This window comes from Anguilla anguilla, chromosome 3, assembly GCF_013347855.1.
Source record: "Anguilla anguilla isolate fAngAng1 chromosome 3, fAngAng1.pri, whole genome shotgun sequence".
Classification (NCBI taxonomy): Eukaryota; Metazoa; Chordata; class Actinopteri; order Anguilliformes; family Anguillidae; genus Anguilla; species Anguilla anguilla.
Genome location: NC_049203.1, coordinates 5,580,975 through 5,604,441, shown reverse-complemented (window position 1 = coordinate 5,604,441; position 23,467 = coordinate 5,580,975). Strand labels below are relative to the sequence as shown.

The 23,467-nt window shown below is 39.6% G+C and overlaps 2 protein-coding genes and 1 long non-coding RNA gene across 3 annotated transcripts in view; all 3 read left to right on the top strand.

Annotated features, from left to right (window-relative positions):
• Positions 1–313: 313 nt before the first annotated feature.
• On the top strand, positions 314–13,638 carry LOC118223779 (immunoglobulin kappa light chain-like). The gene is made up of 6 exons (XM_035410764.1): positions 314–385; positions 534–881; positions 1,540–1,893; positions 2,193–2,300; positions 3,457–3,506; positions 12,876–13,638. Exons 1-6 carry the CDS (start codon positions 343–345, stop codon positions 12,963–12,965), a joined length of 993 nt encoding a protein of 330 aa, XP_035266655.1. The 5' UTR covers positions 314–342; the 3' UTR covers positions 12,966–13,638.
• Positions 13,639–15,012: 1,374 nt separating this feature from the next.
• On the top strand, positions 15,013–16,278 carry LOC118223830. The gene is made up of 2 exons (XR_004764505.1): positions 15,013–15,097; positions 16,225–16,278. It is a non-coding gene; the product is annotated as an uncharacterized LOC118223830 (long non-coding RNA).
• A 1,741-nt stretch (positions 16,279–18,019) lies between these two features.
• LOC118223811 (immunoglobulin superfamily member 3-like) overlaps positions 18,020–23,467 on the top strand; it is a 10,885-nt gene continuing 5,437 nt past the window's right edge. Inside the window, exon 1 of the mRNA XM_035410803.1 lies at positions 18,020–18,111. Coding sequence (XP_035266694.1) covers positions 18,069–18,111 — 43 coding nt within the window. The 5' untranslated portion in view covers positions 18,020–18,068. The remainder of the gene's footprint in view (positions 18,112–23,467) is intronic.

The following is a 23,467-nucleotide window of genomic DNA, read 5'->3' as shown; positions in this document are numbered from 1 at the left end:
TGTGAGGACTTCCACATTACTGCACTGTAAATAACAACTGAATTATTATTATTATTTGACCTTTATTACGCAGGATGGAAATAATGACAACAGTGTTCTTTTTTTACACTGATGGTGTGTATCAGCGGATGCTTGCACCACTCTTGTGCACCCAATAATTTGCTTCATTAAACAGCCAATCAAATCTGCCCTGACATGTGACCTCCTACTGTTCAGTGAATGACAAGAAATTATTATCTCAAGTCCTCCTCTTATCTGTACAGTTTGAGTTTTACAGCGCAGAGGACAAACAGGGTCTCAGGCAGAGGAGAGTCTCCAGAAGAGGAGAGTTCAGATACAGTGATGCCACCACTCTGTGCTGTTTTTGTGCTTTTCAGCAAAGTCTGTAAGTGTATAATTTGTATTGACTTGTCAGACAAAATAACTTTACATTGGGACTGTATAGACCTATTTATACAGAGATTGTTGTGGTTTTTAATTGCGTATTTCACACTGCCATTTGCATTGAAATATTGTTTTCTGTCGTCTTACAGATGGTCTGCTTGGGAATATAATTCAGCCTGACACGCTGGTGCGAGCTCAGATCGGAGACACTGTGACTCTCCCATGCATCTACTCTGTAAACGTTTTTGATATCAGTTGGTATAAGCAGCCTCTTGGACAGAAGATTCAGCACATTGCAGTGCAAGATGTAAATAAAAATGATACTCAATTTTTCAATGAGTTTAACAACAGTAAACGCTTCAGTGCTAAAGGAACAAAGGGGATCTTTAACCTGACTGTGTCACAAGTAGAGCCATCAGATTCAGCCACATACCACTGCGCTACGACGCCCTTCAGAGAGACCATCTTTGGAGATGGAACGACTCTAATGGTGATGGGTAAATATGAACCTAAAATGATGCTTTACAGTAGTTACGGAGTGTAGCACAGTGGGTAAGGAACTGGGCTTGTAACCGAAAGGTCGCAGGTTCGATTCCCGGGTAAGGACACTGCTGTTGTACCCTTGAGCAAGGTACTTAACCGGAATTGCTTCAGTATATATCCAGCTGTATAAATACAATGTAAAAGTTGTGTAAGTCGCTCTGGATAAGAGCGTCTGCTAAATGCCTGTAATGTAATGTAATGTAGTTACAGGCTTGCAACAAAATACTTTGCTCACTGGCACAATGCCAGTGAAATATTGCAGAAAAGTGTTATTTTTATAAATAAATAAACATCTGGAATATGCTTTTTAAAAGTGAATTTAAATTATCCTAGGAAAGCAGATTTTTCTTTTAGGGTAGGGTTAGCCAAACTCTGTGTTGTGTGTTGTGTATTGGATCAGTGCTATGTTAAATATATTAAGGTATGCTGTTGATTAAGACATTGCATGTTAAGCCAAACACTGTAAATTTGCATTATGATTTTTTAAAGTCTTTAATGAAACATCACAAATAGACAATGTGTTAATCATGGTAATAACTGTAGCAAAGCACATATATAATGATTGAGTCCAAGCATATGTCCTGTTATGTTATTAATTGTTAAATTCTTCAGGTTCAGAGTCACACAACAGGACAGTAGAACTGCAGCAGCCCGAGTCTGAGTCAGTGCAGCCAGGAGTCTCTGTGACTCTGCAGTGTACAGTACACACTGAGACCTGTGCAGGAGAACACAGTGTGTACTGGTTCAGACAGGGCTCAGGAGAGTCCCCTCCAGGAATCATTTCCACCCATGGAACCAGGAGTGATGAGTGCCAGAGGAGCTCTGGGGCTGTGTCTCCCACCCAGAGCTGTGTCTACAACTTCCCCAAGAGGAACCTCAGCCCCTCTGATGCTGGGACTTACTACTGTGCTGTGGCCACCTGTGGGGAGATCCTGTTTGGGAACGGGACCAAGCTGGATGTTAAGGGTAAGAGAAAATGCAATCACATAGTAAAAAGTATTTTCTTTGTTCATGCTTTTTTTTTTGTTGATGTTTTAAATCATTTAAACCATTAGAGCATACAGACTTCATCTGATATTATTGGATTATTGTTTCACATTTTCTAATTCATGTCTATATTGTAAGTTGTAAATTGTTTGCCTTCCCTCGTTTTCATTCTCATGCTGATCAGTTCGTTGCACAGGTGTTCCTGTCAATGTCTTCATATGATCTTATTAATATTTTTCATGCAGGGTGTTTACTAACTTTTTCTTTTAAAATGTCAGGAAATGAAGCCCTTCCTCTATATTGCTTGGTGGGAGCTTTGATGTTGAGCGTGATCCTAAATATTGTCTTCATTCTGAAATTGAGAAAAAGCTGTGAGAATTGCAAAGGTAAGAGACAAAGTTATCAATGTGCGGTATATGTCATGATTATCTTGTACAACACATTTTCAACAAACAAGTTTTTGTTCAATAAAATCAGACTAGTATGAAACATGCAAGATCGTAAAAATACTCAATATCGTAAAGGGCGCAGAATCAAGAAAAGAATGTTGGCCGTAAAATATGTCAAGTGTTAACTGCAAAGTAGTTGGCTTTCAAAATTTGACAACAATTTTGTCATCCACATGTAAGGCCATTTCATTAATAGCATGCAGAAATATTCATATACAGTCCTTGTACAGTTCTATAAAACAACCTCAGGTGAAGTTACTCTGTTGGTGCAGGTGACCGTCTCCCACTGCTTTTAGATACATGCACATCATGTACGCAGATCGCATGTAGAAGAATGCCAGATGCCTCTTGAATTTATGACAATTCAACTTCTGATAAAGATTCCAATGTTATATATATATATATATATACATTTTTTTTTTGCTACCAGCTGGCACTAACCAAATTGTAGACAAAATAGCTATAATGTGACCCCAAGATTCTTTTAAAAAAATTATTGAGCAGAAGTCAATAAGATTGAGTGCGGAATAAGCCGAATTAACTGGCATCCCAAACGAATTGAAATACTTTTCAAGTGATAAGTAATCTCCATTGAAGCCTATCCTGATTCCCTGGTGATGATATAATAGCTGCATTCTTCAGATATACTCCTTCTCTGAGCAGCAACTAACGGTCCTACTGTGATGAATATAATTGACTATATGAAATACTACTAGCAGAACTGCTACGACTGCTATGAATATCATGGTTAATAGTAACAATAATGGTAATAATAATAATAATAATAATAATAATAATAATAATAATAATAATAACAATAATTATTATTATTATAAGAAGAAGAAAAAGAATGCAATTCAACACAATTTTATTTCTGTAGTGCTTTTTACAGAGAACTGTCACAAGGCACTTTACAGAGTAGCCAGAAAAGAGACAGAGCAAAAAGAACATAAAAAGAACTGGAACAAGAAGTACAAAAAGAAGAACAGCTTTTTTATTTGATTGTACACCATTCAAATTCAGAGCATAAACTGAGTAATTAATGTCTTACGCCCACCAGTGGCTTATGCGCATTTTCATTTTACTGACACAGGAGCTGCATCAAACAACCAGGAGAGCGTTGAAGACATGGCGAGCAAACAGGTTAGAATATTAACTAGCTAACTAACTAACTAACTAATTAAAATAAGTAAATAACTAAATAAATAAATAAATAAATAAGTAAATAAATAAATAAATAAATAAAGTCAATTTCTGAGATGAATATCCGTGATAAATTATTATCAGAATGAGGCGTAATCATATGTGCTGTGTCGTTTTTTTCTTTAGAGTCAAGAGGCAGCAATGAATTACGCTGCTTTGACGTTCACCACCAAGAACCCCAAAGTGAGGAGGAACAAGAGGGAAGTGGAGAAAGAAACGGTTTACTCAGATATGAGATTTAGAGACTGCGAGTGAAGCTTTCCATAAAAATGTATTTTTGTCATAAGAATAATCAAACTGTTCCCTCACTAGAGTTGATGAACATTATGCCATGTGTGTGTAAATGATCTCACATTTATTGGATTTTCCAAGAGCTGTGCTTGTTCTTATATTTTTGCTGTTTTTCAAATACACAAAGTAGGACTTGTACAGAATACTCCCTGACAGTGTCTGATAAATGGTCCTCAATGTGTTGAGTCGGTCTGGGGCAGTGGTGTAGTACATTGGTTAGGGAACAGGACGCGTCACCTGGTTCTCAGGTGAAGCACAGTCCTCATACCTGTTCCATTGAGCAAGGTTGTTAACCCCAGTGACTTCAGTATATATTCAACTGTATAAAACTCAACCGTGTTCACAGGTTAAATTATGTAAGTGTCTGCTAAATGATATCCCAAAGAGATGGGAGAACATTAGGACTTCAAAACAAGGGCAGACTGTTATGTCTCAGCAGTGATTCACTGATTAGATGGAATCATGATGTTTTGCAATGTACTGTTTTTGTGTTTCAGGGGTAGTCAATGATAAAAGTAAATAATAGATCCATTAATTTTGGGGTTCACAGGCATGGTACCTGCTGGGGAAAGTTGGGTTATTTCCCCAACTGTTTATGAAAGGTCAAATTCTGTCCTGACCACTCTTCACACAATGCAATAGTCATCACATACTTTGCTTTGCAACAGTTTGGCCACCACTGGTCAAATTGCATGTGTTGATAATTTTATTAATGAAAAGAAGCATAATTTTGTCTGAACTATTCCAGCTGAGAATGGGCTGTCCCTCAATGGCCCTGTTCGTCCTGAGACTTCTTCCCATTGGGGAGATTTTTCTTCCCTCTATTTGAGTGTTTTTCTTCTCATTGGGGTTTTGTTGTTGTTTTTTTATTCTGCTGTTTTTTGTTTTACCTCAATTGCTCTCTTTTTTAGGATCACACCTGTTTTTTGCCCAGTGTTCTTTTCTGGATCAACTGTAAAGTGCCTTTGTGACAGTGTTTTGGTAAATAAAGCTCAATACAGTTAGCATGAAATCTCCAGGATACAAACTCAAACATGACATGTTTCTATAAAAACTGTAATGCACAATTACTTTACATTTTCTGAATTTAACGGATTGAAATGTAACATGTGCACAAATTTGGGTATCCTGTCAGTTAGTGGTTAGTAACAACTCATTTGGCAGAAATTACACCTTCTAAATGCCACCTGTAGCGAGCTAACAGTCATTCTATTTTGCCTAAGAGTTTTACCACACCACCCCAATGCAAAATAGATCCACTCCCATGCTCTCTACATCTTCTCTCCAATGTAGGTTGTTGTGGCCAAAGAGCTCTCATTTTATCTGTCCAAAGCACGTTGTGCCAAAATGCCTCTGGCGCGTCTAACTGTTGTGTCCATAGCTCCTTTGCAGTGATGTGTAAGTTTTGCTTTGCATACATAATCAGTCTACAGGGAGTGCTATTGGAGTTATTAGGCTAACACTGGCGTCGAAATGACTCCATATATCAGACAATCAGGGTCTATAAATGAGATACATTTCTATCACAATGCATCTTACTGTATGCATACTGTCATTTAAAATTTTACTGAGATATTTTCTCCACATGGATATGTTTGGACATCCATACCAGGGCTGGATCTGGCACATATACCGATGTGTGCCACTGCTTAGCCAGAGAAAACCTTGTTGTGGATTAGGGTACGCTCCTGCATGCTATAGAACAGCTGGACATGCTTTCTGAAGGCTAGGCCTCTTGCTAGCAGAGCACTTCCTGTACCTTCAGTACCAAAAACACTTCCTGTATGCACAGCGACAGCTTTCTTGTGTTCTCAGTTACTGATGCTGTGCTGTACATTTTAGAACAACTGGGTACATGTTCAGACAGAATGACTCAGTGGCAGATTCCTTCCTGTGTACAAGGACAGAGCATGAACAGACTCTCACAGGGGTGTTCACAGGGGCCGATAATCTAGAGAACAAGGAGAGAGTAATGCCCTTACCCAGGCTAGATTTGCTACTGTAAAGTATTTCGTTTTGACAGCATGAAATGATTACAGTGGCCTTCGAATCTTACATGTGCAACATTACTGGTATTTTACCCCTCACCATATTCAAACGACATCACACATAAATATAAAGATGGCGAATGCTGGAAATGCATGTGATTTAAGCACAAAGAAATTTCGACATGTTTTTGAATGAACTCGATTGAAATTAATGCTAATTAAATAGTTGGGAAAGAGACATTTTTCCAGACTGGGTTCGAGAAAGGCTGTTTCTCCATTCTTGTGGCTTTTATGCAAATGCTATTTTCAAGAAGTATACAACTTTTTGTGTCTTAAGGAATGCTCTTGGGAGACAATTTTTGTTAGATTTTTTGAAAAAATGTCATCCAAGTCGAATAGTGACAGTCAAATAATAAAATACACACATTTAATGTCACATGGAGTGAAACTTTGGCTGATATGCTTCCTGCTCTGAGGTCACTGCACTGCTTATTGTTTCTGAAGGCTTTTGCACACGGCTCTCTCTTTCATTACAAGTAAAATGTGTTTGTCTGTTTCAGACTGCTCTGTTGTGGTGACAGGGGAGGTCCAGTTATTTTCCACTCACAGCCTTATACATTCAGCTCTACACACACCAGAGCTGCACAGGAAGACTGACCTGCAGCTCCTCCCTCTCTCGCTGAAACCACACTGACGCTCCGATCAAATTTATTTACTTGACACCTCAGACCACCTTTCAATTACAACAGACCAGACAAATGTACAATTTATAGTACATATGGGACAAAAGGTCCATATTGCTCTCTATAATTAGCGCATGTAATTTTATATTTTACATGCATTATCATTTGCAGGTCTTATGCTGTTTATTCTTAGTTGCATTATGATGTACAGCAAGGTCATCATAACCTTCTTTTACAATGTGTGTAGTCCAGTGTTTTACCAGTATGGAGGAGCACAACATAGTCATTACATTATTTACAAACCTGACATTATGATGATAATAATTAATGAAACTACGATCTGAAATTGTTGTGCGGCACACCTTATTGGTCTGATTACGTTGTTTTGGACATGTTCTTCAGTTTGTGTACACCTTTCAAATTGTTGATGTACTGCTTGCAGTGTTGGATATCATTATACATAAAATACTCAGTGAAGTGCACATCATTATAAGATGTAATATACACTCAATAAGTCAAATAAAAATACTGAAATAATAATTTTGTTCAGCACACACATCATGAAATGCATCATGAAATGCATAGCATTGTGATTATTCCCCTCCTTGTCCTGCCCTGATGGTACATTCCATTGTCATGTGACCAGCTGACTCATTCAGGACATGCAGCATTCTTCATAAATGTATGTGCTGAGTAAGGTGTGGAGCAGAATGGACTCACATGAAACTATCCTTGTATCATGGGGGGGGGGTTTGACTAACAGGATGTGAGTGCATGGGTGAGGGGGAAGAGAGAGTGCGTGCCTGTGTGTGTGTGTGTGTGTGTGTGACCAAATAGAGTAGAATCCCTGCAAGTTAATTTCCATTAGGCACTGTTGGTTGGGGGCAGGGCATTGTCAGTATGAACTATAGTTCACTGTTTATAACCTCTTTCCCTTTGAGAGCGTGTTAAAGATCATGTTCTAAGAACTTCTTTCCTGGTCTGAGGGGAGTTTTTTGCACAATGCTGGAGGTGCAACTCTCTGTGGTTTGGTCTGACTCTCAGGCCACTGGCTCAAAACAAAACCCCTCTGCTCTGCCTTTGTGGTTTCCTCTGCATGCACCCATTTCACACATTACTTGGTACCACCCTATCTATCTCTCTCTTTCTTCGGTTCACTCTCTCTCTCTCTCCCTCCCCCTCTCTCTCTCCCTCACTCTCTCTCTCCCTCCCCCTCTCTCGCTCTCTCTCTCCCTCCCCCCCGCCCTCTCTCGCTCTCTCTCTCTCTCTACATTTCCCAGCACTTAGATCATAGGGCTGTCAGAAATCTTTCACTTGCAGTTTGAAAGCTTTTTTAATCGTGTGAGTCATTAGCCATTTCATTAACTTTCACTGAGCTCAAAACAACCTTTGACATGTTGGTAAAATAGGTGTTTTAACACTGTACAAACATAAACATATTTATTTAATCCATAAAAGTTTAGTATCCAAGGACCCTTCTTATAATACCTTCAGCCTTATAGCACTTCTGATGCAGTGCTGGGGGTGGCCACTGTATAACACGGTTGAAAAAATTAAGTAAAAAATACACCTGGCCTTATATTAGTCCAGGAACTGAAAAACAACAGAAAACATTTCATTAATAAAAAGTTCCACAGAGGCCAAAAGTCCACAACAAACAAAACTTCAAACACAAGAGCGACCATTCAGAAAAAAAGACTCCTTACACCTGAAAGCAAGGCCCTTTCATAATGATTAAGCAATGAGGAGCAGCTGGCCTAATTACAATGAGCCACACCTGCCCCCCTGCCTGTGAGAAGGGCCGGTGCTGTCCATGGTCTTGTTATAAACGAAAGTGCTGGTTGCAGTTGTGCAAAAAGACTAAAGGAACCCGTTTTGAAAAAAGTTTCATTGCTGCTCATGCATGTCATGTATTTTGAGAGCCTAATTTATGATGTTTAAAAATGTATTTATATTTAAAAAACGTATATACTCTAAGTATAAATGCAAATAGATTGAACTGACGCTTCGTTGAAACACGGCCAGGAGAGATAACAGAGGTAGTTCCCATAATGAGGCCATTGTGATGTCATCCAGTGACAGAACCTCAGGCCTCTGACATTGACACCCTGGATATGGACAATCTACCTTATGTAAGTTATTGCTGGTACATTGCTCATTATATGATGAAAATATTTCAGTAATAAATTATGAGGTGTGGAATTAGAAATCATTAAATTACATATTAAAAGACACCTCGCCCCAGCTTCAGTGCAGTGCAAAATCACAATATAAGATCAGGTGTGACATCACAGTATGAACATTCCAGTGAGCTGCCCAATGTTCTGAAGTCATTAGCATAATCAGCCATTCTAACATTTCTTGACCACTTTTTTATGTTATCAGATGAAAGAAGGTGAAAAATTGCCTGTGAATGCAGATTCCTAGCCCTGTGCAGCTACGGGCAGCACTGACTCCTACTGTCCCATCCCAGAGAGAGCAGAGAAATTCAGCACCATGGACAATGCACACACGAACACACACGCAAACACACACACACACACACACACACACAACAATACACACACACACCCAGACATATACACACACACACACACATACACAGACACACAACCATACACACCCACACATATACACGCGCACACACGCAAACACACACACACACACAGACACACACACACACACACATAACCATATGCACCCACACATATACACACGCACACACGCACACACATTTACATACACAAAGACGCACAACCACAGATACACAAACACACACACACACACACACAAAGGCAGACACTCATACACACACACACACACACACACACACACACACACACACATACACACACACACGTACACACACACAACCATACACACATACACACACACACACACACAACACACAAACAAACACACACACACACAGAGACATACACCTCCACAAATACTTGCGCGCACATACACACACACACACACACATACACACAACCATACACACCACACATACACACAAGCACACACACACATATTAAACCGTAGTACGAATTAAGGTGCCATTTTCAATCTAAAGTTATTCTTAAAGTAGCCTATTTAAAACTATGTGAGGACTTCCACATTACTGCACTGTAAAACAACTGAATTATTATTATTATTTGACCTTTATTACGCAGGATGGAAATAATGACAACAGTGTTCTTTTTTTACACTGATGGTGTGTATCAGCGATGCTTGCACCACTCTTGTGCACCCAATAATTTGCTTCATTAAACAGCCAATCAATCTGCCCCTGACATGTGCCCTCCTACTGTTCAGTGAATGATGAGAAATTATTATCTCAAGCCCTCCTTTTATCTGTACAGTTTGAGTTTTACAGTGCAGAGGACAAACAGGGTCTCAGGCAGAGAAGAGTCTCCAGAAGAGGAGAGTTCAGATACAGTGATGCCACCACTCTGTGCTGTTCTTGTGCTTTTCAGCAAAGTCTGTAAGTGTATAATTTGTATTGACTTGTCAGACAAAATAACTTTACATTCCGACTGTATAGACCTATTTATACAGAGATTGTTGTGGTTTTTAATTGCGTATTTCACACTGCCATTTGCATTGAAATATTTTTTCTGTCGTCTTACAGATGGTCTGCTTGGGAATATAATTCAGCCTGACACGCTGGTGCGAGCTCAGATCGGAGACACTGTGACTCTCCCATGCTTCTACTCTGTAAACTTTGTGATATCAGTTGGTATAAGCAGCCTCTTGGACAGAAGATTCAGCACATTGCAGTGAAAGTTGTAAGCGAAAAAGTTCCTCAATTGTTCAATGAGTTTGAAAACAGTAAACGCCTCAGTGCTAAAGCAGCAAACGGGAGCTTTAACCTGACTGTGTCACGAGTAGAGCCATCAGATTCAGCCACATACCACTGCGCTATGATGCCCTACAGAGAGACCATCTTTGGAAATGGAACAACTTTAATGGTGATGGGTAAATATGAACCTAAAATGACTTTACAGTAGTTACAGGCTTGCAACAAAATACTTTGCTCACTGGCACAATACCAGTGAAATATTGCAGAAAAGTGTTATTTTTATAAATAAATAAACATCTGGAATATGCTTTTTAAAAGTGAATTTAAATTATCCTAGGAAAGCAGATCTTTCTTTTAGGGTAGGGTTAGCCAAACTCTGTGTTGTGTGTTCGTGTATTGGATCAGTGCTATGTTAAAATATATTAAGGTATACTGTTGTTTACGACATTGCATGTTAAGCCAAACACTGTAAATTTGCATTATGATTTTCTAAAGTCTTTAATGAAACATCACAAATAGACAAATAGGCAGTTTTGCATGCATTGGTCACTAATCCAGATTGGGAAGTTCAGCCACGGCCTAGATTCAATACTGTGTTAATCATGGTAATAACTGTAGCAAAGCACATATATAATGATTGAGTCCAAGCATATGTCCTGTTATGTTTTTAATTGTTAAGGTTCTTCAGGCTCAGAGTCACACAACAGGACAGTAGTACTGCAGCAGCCCGAGTTTGAGTCAGTGCACCCTGGAGACTCTGTGACTCTGCAGTGTTCAGTACACACTGAGACCTGTGCAGGAGAACACAGTGTGTACTGGTTCAGACAGGGCTCAGGAGAGCCCCTCCAGGAATCATTTCCACCCATGGAACCAGGAGTGATGAGTGCCAGAGGAGCTCTGGGGCTGTGTCTCCCACACAGAGTTGTGTACAACGTCCCCAAGAGGAACCTCAGCTCCTCTGATGCTGGGACTTACTACTGTGCTGTGGCCACCTGTGGGAGATCCTGTTTGGGAACGGGACCAAGCTGGATGTTAAGGGTAAGAGAAAATGCAATCACATAGTAAAAAGTATTTTCTTTGTTCATGCTTTTTTTTGTTGTTGATGTTTTAAATCATTTAAACCATTAGAGCATACAGATATCTGATATTAGTGGATTATTGTTTCACATTTTCTAATTCATGTCTATATTGTAAGTTGTAAATTGTTTGCCTTCCCTCGTTTTCATTCTCATGCTGATCAGATCATTGGACATCTGTTCCTTTCAATATCTTTCTATGCTCTTATTAATATTTTTCATGCAGGGTGTTTACTAACTTTTGCTTTTAAAATGTCAGGAAATGAAGCCCTTCCTCTATATTGCTTGGCGGGAGCTTTGATGTTGAGCGTGATCCTAAATATTGTTCTTGCTCTGACCAGGAGAAAAGGCTATGATGATTGCAAAGGTAAGAAACAAAGTTATCAATGTGCAGTATATGTCATGATTATCTTTACCACATATTTGCAGTTAAGTTTTGTTAAATAAAGTCAGACTCGTAAAAATCGTAAAATAATCAATATCTTAAAGGGCGAAGAGTCAAGAAAGAATGTCAACTGTGAAAATATGTTAAGTGTTTGCTGCAAAGTAGTTGGCTTTCAAAATTTGTAAACAATTTTGTCATCCACATGTAATCCCATTTTGACAATATAGCTTTCATTTGACCCCAAGGTTATTTAAAAACATTCTTAAGCAGAAGGCAATACGATTGAGTGTGGATAAGCAGAATTAACTGGCATCCAAGCAAATTAAACTACTTTTTAAGTGATATGTAATCTCCATTGAAGCCTATCCTGATTCCCTGGTGATTATATCATCAATGCACTCCTCAGATATACTCCTCCTTGGAGCAGCAACTTACGGTCCTACAGTGGTGAATATAATTGACTATATGAAATACTACTACCAGAAGTGCTACGACTGCTATGAATATTATTGTTAATAGTAATAATAATAGCCTCAATGATAATATATTATTATTATTATTATTATTATTATAAGAAGAAGATAAATAAATCAATTCAATGCAATTTTATTTCTCTAGCGCTTTTTACAGAGAACTGTCACAAAGGCACTTTACAGAGTAACAAGGCAAGAGACAGAGCAAAAAGAACATAAAAAAGACCAAGAACAAGAAGTACAAAAAGAAGAACAGCTTTCTTATTTGATTGTACACCATTCAAATTCAGAGAATAAACTGAGTAATTAACTTCTTACACCCACCAGTGGCTTATGTGCATTTTCATTTTACTGACACAGGAGCTGCATCAGACAACCAGGAGAGCGGAGAAGACTTAGCGAACAAACAGGTAAAATATTTACTAACAACTTACTAACTAGCTAGCTAACTAACTAACTAACTAAAAACAAGTCACTGAATAAATAAATAAATAAATAAATAAATAAATAAATAAATAAATAAAGTCAATTTCTGAGATGAATATCCATGATAAATTATTATCAGAATGAGGCGTAATCATATGTGCTGTGTGTGTTTTTCTTTTTAGAGTCAAGAGGCAGAAATGCATTACGCTGCTTTGAACAAGAGGGAAGTGGAGAAGGAATATGAGGTTATGAGATTTAGAGACCGCAAGTGAAGCTTTCCATAGAAATGTATCTTTGTCACAAGAATGATCGAAATGTTCCCTCACTAGAGTTGGTGATCATTATGCCATGTGTCTGTAAATGATGTCACATTTACTGGATTTGCCAAGAGCTGTGCTTGTTCTTATATTTTTCCTGTTTTTCAAAAACACAAAGTAAAACTTGTACAGTATACTCCCTGACAGTGTCTGATAAATGGTCCTCAATGTGTTGAGTCGGTCTGGGCAGTGGTGTAGTACATTGGTTAGGGAACAGGACATGTTACCTGGTTCTTAGGTGAAGCACTGTCCTCATACCTGTTCCACTGAGCAAGGTTGGTAACTCAACTGTATAAAACTCAACTGTGTGCACAGGTTGAATTATGTAAGTGTCTGTTAAATGATATCACGCAGAGATGGGCGAGCGAAACATAAGACTTCAAAACAAGGGCAGACTGTTAATGTGTCAGCAGTGATGCACTGATTAGACGTACTCATAATGTTTTGCAATGTACAGTTTTTGTGATTCAGGGGCAGTCAGTGATAAAAGTAAATAGTAGATCCATTAATTTCGGGGTTCATAGACATTGTTTCAGCTGGGGAATGTGGGGTTAGTTCCACAACTGTTTATGAAAGGTCAAATGCTGTCCCAACCACTTTCCATTCAATAAAATATTCATCACACACAGTGGGGTGCAACAGTTTGGCCACCGCTGGTCAAATTGCATGTCTCTCTAAAACTTCTCTCTAAATGTATCTCTGGTCATTGTGGGCAAAGAGCTTTATTTTATCAGTCCAAAGCACTTGTGCCAAAAAAGCCTCAGGCGCACGTAACTGTAGTGTCCGCAGGTCCATTGCAGTGGTATGTAAGTTTGCATACCCAAACAGTCTACAGGCAGTGCTATTGGAGTCATTAGGCGAACGCACTGACTGCCGAATAAATTCATATATCAGACAATCAGCATTGATAAATGGGATACATTTCTAATACACAGATAATTTGTCTGCACATCCATACCAGGGCTGAATCTGGCACAACTACTCATATGTGTCTGCCACTGCTTAGCCAGCAGAAACATCGCTGTGAATATAGGTAATCTCCTGCAAGCTTTAGAACAGCTGGATATGCTTTCTGAAGGCTAGGCCTCTTGCTAGCAGAGCCCTCCCTGTACCTTCAAACAAAAAACACTTCCTGTATGCACAGCGACAGCTTTCTTGCGTTCTCAGTTACTGATGCTGTGCTGTTCATTTTAGAACAACTGGGCACATGTTCAGACAGAGTGACTCAGGGACAGAGCATGAACAGACTCCCACATGTTCATGCTCTTCCTGCTGAGAAGCCTGTCAGGTGTTCACAGGGGCCGATAATCTAGAGAACAAGGAGAGAGTAATGCCCTTACCCAGACTGGACTTGCATCTATAAAGTATTTAGTTTTGACAGCATAATATTAAACAATGACCCTAAAATCACAAAATGGAGGCCTTAAAGGTCACATGGACAAATACCATCGGCTGATATGTTTCCTGCTGAGTTCACTGCGCTGCTTATTGTTTCTGAAAGCTTTTGCACACGGCTCTCTTTTTCACTAGCAGAAAATGTGTTTGTCTGTTTCAGACTGCTCTATTGTGGTGACAGGGAGGCCAGTTATTTTCCACTCACAGCCTTATACATTCAGCTCTACACACATCAGAGCTCCACAGGAAGACTGACCTGCAGCTCCTCCCTCTCTCAGCGCAGAAACCACACTGAGGCATCAATCAAATTCACCCGCCTCACACCTCAGACCACCTTTCCATTACAACAGACCAGACAAGAGAGGCATAGAAAACAGTGCACTTTTATTTATAATCTGTCCCCAAGATTTAAATATACACTCAATAAGTCATAAAACATCATTTAAAAATACTGAAATGATGTGAAAATCTTTATCATTCCCCTCCTTTTCGTGCCCTGATGGTACATTCCATGGTCATGTGACCAGCTGTGGCGACACGGGACGTGACAGTTTTCTTGACTTATTCAGGACCTGCAGTATTCTTCATAATGATGGTACGTGCTGAGTAAGGTGTGGAGCAGAATGGACTCACAGGAAACTATCCTTGTATCATGGGGGGGGGGGGTTGACTATCAGGATGTGAGTGTACAGGTGAGGGGGAAGAGACAGTGCGTGACTTTGTGTGTGTGTGTGTGTGTGTGACCAAAGAGAGTAGTATCCCAAAAAGTTAAATTCCATTGGGTACTGGGGGTCAGGGCAGTAATAATTATTGTCCGGAACTGTTTTTGTTTCCTGTTTATAACCTTTTTCCTTTGAGATAATGCTGGAGATCACGCTCTGAGACCTGCTTGCTGGTCTGAGGGGGTTTTTGCACAATGCTGGAGGTGCAGCTCTCTCTGTGGCTCAGTCAGACTCTCTGGCCACTGACTCAAAACAAACCCCTGTGCTCTGCCTTTGTGGTTTCCTCTGCATGCACCCTTTCAAACCTGGCTCCTCCCTCTCTGTCTGCCTGACTCTCTCTCTCTCTCTCTCTCTGATTTCCTGTGGTACTTCAGAAAGAGCAGAACTATGTGTGCTCTCTTGAGATAATCAGTGATTACATGCAGTGTATTTATGAAGAATAATATTTTTCTTAGATCAAAGAGCTGCCACACATCTGTTGCAAGTAGTTTGAGGATTACTAATCATGGCCCTTTGTTGGCCATTATATTACCTTTCATTGAGCTCAAACCACCCTTTGACATGTTGGTATAATAGGAGTTTAAACATTCTCCAAATGTAAACATTTCGATTTCATCCCAGATTAGTTTCCAAAGACTCTTCTTAATGATTCCTTTACCCTTACAACTCTTGTGATGCATTGTTGGGGTGGCAATCAAACACTGAACAAGCAAAATAAAGTCAAAAACATGCATTGCCTTTCCTTAGGCCTCTGCATGCACTCCTTTCATATGTGACCAGGCATCTCTCTCTCTCATTTCAGTGGGGTCAGAACTACATGTGCTCTTTTGAGATAATCAGTGATTACACACCATTTCGTTTTGAAGAATAATGCACTTCGAGAACTCACCTCAAATGGCTGTCAAATCTTTAACAAACAGTTTGAAAGCTTTGTAATCGTGGTCTTATTGACCACATTGCCTACTTTCACAAAACCCAAACCACCATGTTTGTACAGTAGGGGTTTAAAAATCTCACAATTGTAAACATTTTGATTTCATTCAGGACATCAATTGGTATCCCAATACTCTTCTTAATGCTTCTTTTTTCCCTAATAGACTATGGGAGGCAGTGCTGGGATGGCCACTGTATCACATGATGAAAAGACAAAATAAAATAAAAAATGTACTTACTTTCATTCGTCCAGGAACTGAAAAAACAAAAAAAAAAAAAGAACACTGAATGAAGAAACAGTCATGAAAAATCATCCAGAGGCCAAAATGTCCACAACACACTAACCCTTCAAACACAACAACAACCTTTCAGAAAAAGGATTCCTTACACCTGTGAGCAAGGCCCTTTCATAAGGCCCTGTGATCAGGCAATGGGGAGCAGCTGGCCTAATTAATGAGCCACACCTGCCCCCCTGCCTGTGAGAAGGGCCGGTGCTGTCCATGGTCCTGCAGCTCTCCCAGGTTGCTTGGATACCTGGGTGCTGGAGGGACAGAACACCACCACCCTTCCGGGCACCACAACCTGCACAGCTAAGATTTTTAAATAAAATTTCTGATTGCAGTTATGCAAGAAGATTTAAAACGTTTCATTGCTGTTCATGCATGTCATGTATTTTGAGAGCCTAATTTATTTTTTAAAAATGTATTTATTTCATTTATTTATTTAAAAACGTATATATTCTAAGTTTAAATGCAACTACGTGTATTGAACTGGCCCTTCATTGAGATAAGGCAAGGAGAGATAACAGAGGTAGTCCCCTTAATGAGGCCATTGTGATGTCATCCAGTGACAGAACCTCAAGCCTCAGACATTGACACCCTGGATATGGACAATCTACAATATGTAAGTTATTGCTGGTACATTCCTCATTTTATTATGAGAAAATATTTCAGTTATGAATTATGAGTTGTGCAATTACAAATCATGAAATAACTTATTTAAAGACAACTCACCCTGGTTTCAGTGCAGTGCAAAATCACAATGTAAGATCAGGTGTGACATCACAGTATGAACATTCCAGTGAGCTGCCCAATGTTCTGAACTCATTAGCATAATCAGCCATTCTAAACCTTTGGGTGGCTCTATAGTAAAGACAACAGATTTTTTGTTGTTGTTGTTTTTGACCACTTTTTTCATGTTTTCAGATGATAGAAGTTGAAAAATATCAAAAATGCATGTGAATGCAGAATCCCGGCCCAATCCACCTACGGGCAGCACTGCCTCCTACTCCTGGAATGGGACAGTAGAGAAATTCAGCACCATGGACACTGCACACAAACACACACACCCGCACACAACCGTACTCACATACACACACACACACACACACACACATACTCACATACACACACACACACCACACAAATAGACACACACAGACACATTCACCTCCATGCACAAACACATACATGTGCACAACACGCACCCACACACATACACCCACGCACGCACACATAGACACATACATGCGCACACAACACCCACACACATATACACCCACGCACGCACACACACACATCCACACACACACACACACACAGACATATTTAACCCTAGTACGAATTGAGGTCTCGTTTTCAATCTAAAGTTAGTCTGAAAGTAAGCTATTTCAAACTTTGTGAAGACTTGCAGTGTAAATAACAACTGGATTATTATTATTATTTGACCTTTATTAAGCAGGATGGAAATAATGACAACATTGTTCTTTTTTTGCACTGAGGGTGTTTATCAGCGTATGCTTGCACCACTCTTGTGCACCCAATAATTTGCCTCATCAAACAGCCAATCAAATCTGCCCCTGACATGTGCCCTCCTACTGTTCAGTGAATCGCTGGAAATTATTACCTCAAGTCCTCCTCTTATCTGTACAATTTGAGTTTTACAGCGCAGAGGAAACAGGGTCTCAGGCAGAGAAGAGTCTCCAGAAGAGGAGAGTTCAGATACAGTGATGCCGCCACTCTGTGCTGTTCTTGTGCTTTTCAGCAAAGTGTGTAAGTGTAAAACTGTTTTTATCTTATCAGCCAAAATAACTCTACTCATGGACTCTATGGAGGCTTTTATACAGAAATTAATGATTCACTTTTTTGGCTTTATTGTTCCCATTGTCAGTTGAAGATGCTTGCTGTTGTGTTTCAGATGGCCTGCTTGGGGAGAACATAGTTCAGCCTCACGCGCTTGTGACAGCTCAGCTGGGAGACAGTGTGACTCTCCCATGTTTCTATGCTAAAGATGTTGTGCTGTGGTACAGATGGCTTAAGCAGCCTCTTGGACAGAAGCCTGAGCAATTGTTAATGATAAAAAATTCTGAACCTTATACTATAGATTTCAATGTTTTATAAACAGTACGCGCCTCAGTGCTAAAGCAGCAAAGGGGACCTCGAACCTGACTGTGTCACAAGTAGAGCCGTCGGATTCAGCCACATACTACTGCGCTATTGAGCTCAAAAATGATATCAGCTTTGGAGAAGGAACTACATTAATGGTCCTGGGTAAATATGAACCTTCAGTCCATCTTATACTTTTTTTTTCTTGTACAGGATGTTGAAGGTGATTTAAAATTTGAAAAAATCTTAAGAAAGCAGATCTTTTTTTTGTAGGGTCTCTAAAACTCTGCTTTGTGTATTCATGCTTTGGGTGAGCATTAAGAAATTGAGGAGCATTAACATTTGTTATTACTTGAGATATTGTATGTTCAGCAAAACAGGCTAAATTTGCATTATTATTTTTCTAAACTCATTGATACAAAAGACATAAACAGACATTTTCTTTATTTCTTTATTTTCTTCTTTACTAAGCTAATTGCTAGTTTGGAAATGACAAAACCAGATTTAAAATAGTGTTGTACAAAAAGAAAACCCTGCATATGCTTTTGAATTACAGAAATACAAAAATAATGATCGAATCCAAGCATGTATCCTGTTATAATTTAATTATTGAACTGAATTCTTTAGGTTCAGAGTCACACAACAGGACAGTAGTACTGCAGCAGCCCGAGTCTGAGTCAGTGCAGCCAGGAGACTCTGTGACTCTGCAGTGTACAGTACACACTGAGACCTGTGCAGGAGAACACAGTGTGTACTGGTTCAGACAGGGCTCAGGAGAGTCCCCTCCAGGAATCATTTACACCCATGGAAACAGGAGTGATGAGTGCCAGAGGAGCTCTGGGGCTGTGTCTCCCACACAGAGCTGTGTCTACAACTTCCCCAAGAGGAACCTCAGCCCTCTGATGCTGGGACTTACTACTGTGCTGTGGCCACCTGTGGGGAGATCCTGTTTGGGAACGGACCAAGCTGGATGTTGAGGGTAAGCTTGTTTAACCCTCCTGTTCTGTTCATTTTTAGGTACAGCAAAAATGTTCCCGGGTCAATCCCCATAGGGGGGTTTGCAAATACATGAAATGAACCATTTTCATTTAAAATGTGATTACACTAATTAAGGCCAGTAGAAGAAGTTTCATACTGAAAAAATAATTTTAAGTATTTTTCCTAGATTTTCAAACTTTAAAAAGGTTTATTTGACCCGCAACATAACAGGAGGGTTAAATGTATGTACAGCATGATATCACATATAGTATTGATTCACAATTGTTATGTAAAACTATATTTAACTAGGAAATATATAGATTTTTTACATAATTTTTTTTGTAGTAACCAAAAAATCTCAATGTCATTCACAAAATCCTAAACACATATTTATATTTCAGGAGGTGATTATCCACGCTTGTCTGGCTCTCGATCATACGGACTGGAGTTCTCTGTTGCATGTTGCCCATATTTGTCCTCATCTATTGCAAAAAGGCATAAATAATGATGATATTATGGGATTCATACCATTAAATCAGCGAATCATATTCATATTATACCTCCTTCTGGGTATTCTTTTTCTCCTTCTTCTTCTTATAATGACTTTTTTCCAGAACGCAATCCCTGTTTACAAATTACCCTGGTGTATGAATCCTAATTTTGGCATAATAGCATATGACAGCTGATGTTACTCAAACAGTGTAATGCAATTAAAATGAATTTCAATCATTTGAAATGGTTTTGATTATGTTCCTGATACTCAAAAGTATTTGAACACCGACAATCATAACAGAAGGACTTTGTCAACTTTAGTCTGAAACTGTAAATACAAGATGCATTTATTTCAGTCTACGATAGCTGCTGGATCTTTGTGAAGGAATCTTATTGTGGCCTGTTTGAGGGATCAAATGCATTTTTAGAGAAAACATGCAATTTGGAATAAACACTGCTATTCCAACATCAAAACAGAATTATTTTAAATCACACACATATAATAATGACTTAATGATACAATGAAAATATATTTCAGTACAGAAAGTTCATGAACAGAACTTTGGCACTGAGAGCTAATGGTTTCCAAACAGCAGCATCAAACCGGCGGGCAGGGTGGCATAGTGGTTAGCAGTGTTGCCTCGCAAGAAGGCTAGGCGTGCTCCTGCAGGTGCCCTTGACCAAGGCACCGGCCTCAGAACTGGAGTTGGTCCCCGGGCGCTGCACTGTGGCCGCCCTCTGCTCCTAAGTAACTAAGATGGGTCAAATGCAGAGGACAAATTACCCCACAGGGTTGAATGAAAGTATCTATCTAAACATACAGGTGAGACAGAGTATGTCTGAAATTCCTGTAATGTTACAGTATCTTAAGACTGTTATCGCCATTCATCTTTTTATGACAAAATGTATCATAGTGTGCTGCAGCCAATATTTTCGGAATGGAAAAAATGTACTGATCAGTAACAGCAAAGCTCATGCTTAACCTCCTATCACATATTCATGCAGAGTGTCTCATTGATGGTCATTCATTTCACTAAGGGCTAATGCTACATGTATAGCAGGCTGTGCCTTTAAAATAGGCCTGACGAGGGCCTGGCTACCATTCAGTCTGAGGTCTGTCTGTTCTGCCCAGTATTGTGACCAGGTGGCATAGATACATTTGTGCCAAACAGAGAAATCTGTCAGTTTCACACTATTTTAGGATTTAATTATTAGTTATTAAATGTGCAAACATTCTTGTAAGCATCACATTGTACATGGAAAGATCCCAGCATTAAATGATTGATCAGTTTTCAAGTTGCTTTTTGTCAAGCCTCAACTCAAAGTTAGGACATGCTGTAATATTTGGAACGCTAACACTAGTTGCTTGGAGCTAATTTAAGATGCTCTAGCTTCATAGTGCTCATTAATCTTGGAAGATAGATTTTGCACTGAACATCCAGCATTAGAGTGACAAGTGTAATGCGTACAAGAAAAATAAAACAACTAGCATAATGTGGGCATGATGCACTTTTCACTTTGGTGGGCTCATGGGTCTATATCATGTTTGATCGTGAGAGTGGATGCCCGGCGAACAGTGCCAGTGCTATGTCAGTTTCTAAAGAGCTCCAAGGAGCTTTCAGGGAACGTAGGAACCTTTGTCAGGGAGTAGGATAGCCCCGCCCCTGCCACTATTACATAGATTCACAAATATCATGATCACTTTTCTAGTTAGGATCATCTTCCACAGTGTTAACATCATCATCGTCATCATCATCGTCATTGTTAACATCACCAATACCACCCACCACCTCATAATCATCATTGTCATAATTTTTCACCTTATTTCAGGCAATGAACAATTTGACTGAATGATTTATGTTTAATAATTTGACGAGTGTTTAATAATTATTCTGTGGTAAATATGTATTCTCGACTGCTAGGCCGTCTGTCTCTAAAGGATGTTTAGAGATAGACATCAGAATGACACCCTGGTCAGTCACTAGGTGCAGTACCATGAAGTTTCGATCCTGAAATTATATCTACAAAACAGGCAATTATTACACCATTTGCATAATTTAATAATCATTAAAATAATACAAACAAAAACAGAGTTACTGGTGTTGAATCCAATGAACGTAAACCAAACAGTTTTATATACGTTACGTACAGTACAGACACACAAGCAATTAACTGCACTTATAATGGAATTCCACACAGGTCTGATTCCAGATCCTCAAGAATGGAAGTTTTGTGGCTTGATGCTCATGCTGTAACCCACCCCCTGGTGTCAGGAGCTGGGAATGCACCCGTTCTCTGAGGAAGAGCGGTGAACATGTACTCAGCTGCTGTGTAGCATTAATCACACTGGACCCATTCTTTTGCATTTCACAGAAATGTCTGTGTTTTGTGACCATGATTCACATTATAATGTTTCTTGTCAAAAAGTCAAACAACAGAAGGGCTGCAGGTAGTATGGCGGTGGGGTTGGTAGGGTGACAGTTATTCTGCTTGTTTAGGGAGGAACTCTCAAAACATTTCCATAAAACATACATTTGTATGGCTTTTAAAATGCTCCTGGGACAGAGTTATTCTAGTTGAGGAGTACATAATAAAAGGAAGGCATTAAAGGTCACATGGGCAGACACTTTGGCTGATATATTTCCATCTCTGAGTTCCCTGCTGCTTATTGTTTCTGAAAGCTTTTGCACACGGCTCTCTCTTTCATTACAAGTAAAATGTGTTTGTCTGTTTCAGATGCTCTGTTTTGGTGACAGGGGAGGTCTAGTTTTTTTTCCACTCACAGCCTTATACATTCAGCTCTACACAGACCAGAGCTACACAGGAAGACTGACCTGCAGCTCCTCCCTCTCTCAGCGCTGAAACTACACTGACGCTCCGATCAAATTTATTCACTTCACACCTCAGACCACCTTTCCATTACATGAGACCAGAAAAGAGCGGCTTAGAAACCAGTGCGCTTATATTTACAATCTGTCTCCAAGATTTAAATACATACTCAATAAGTCTGAAATGATTGTGATCACTCAGCATCTTGATCATTCCACTTCTTTTCCTGCCCTGATGGTACGTTCCATGGTCATGTGACCAGCTGTGGTGACACGGGCCATTAAAGTGTTCTACTCATTCAGGACATGCAGTATTCTTCGTAATTAATGTTTGTAGTGAGTAAAGTCTAGAGCAGAATGGACTCACATGAAACTATCCTTGTATCATGGGGGAGGTGGGGGGGTTTGACAAACAGGGTGTGAGTGCATAGCTGAGGGGGAAAGAGAGAGTGCGTGCCTGTGTGTGTGTGTGTGTGTGACCAAAGAGAGCAGTATCCTAGCAAGTTAGGTTCCATTGGGTACTAGGGGGGCAGGGGGCAGGGCAGTATTAATTATTGTCCAGTACTGTTTTTGTTTCCTGCTTATAAAGTCTTTCCTTTGAGAGCGTGCTTAAGATCACGCTCTGAGACCTGCTTGCTGGTCTGAGGGGGGTTTTTGCACAATGCTGGAGGTGCAGTTCTCTCTGTGTTTTGGTCGGACTCTCTGGCCACGGACTCAAAACAAAA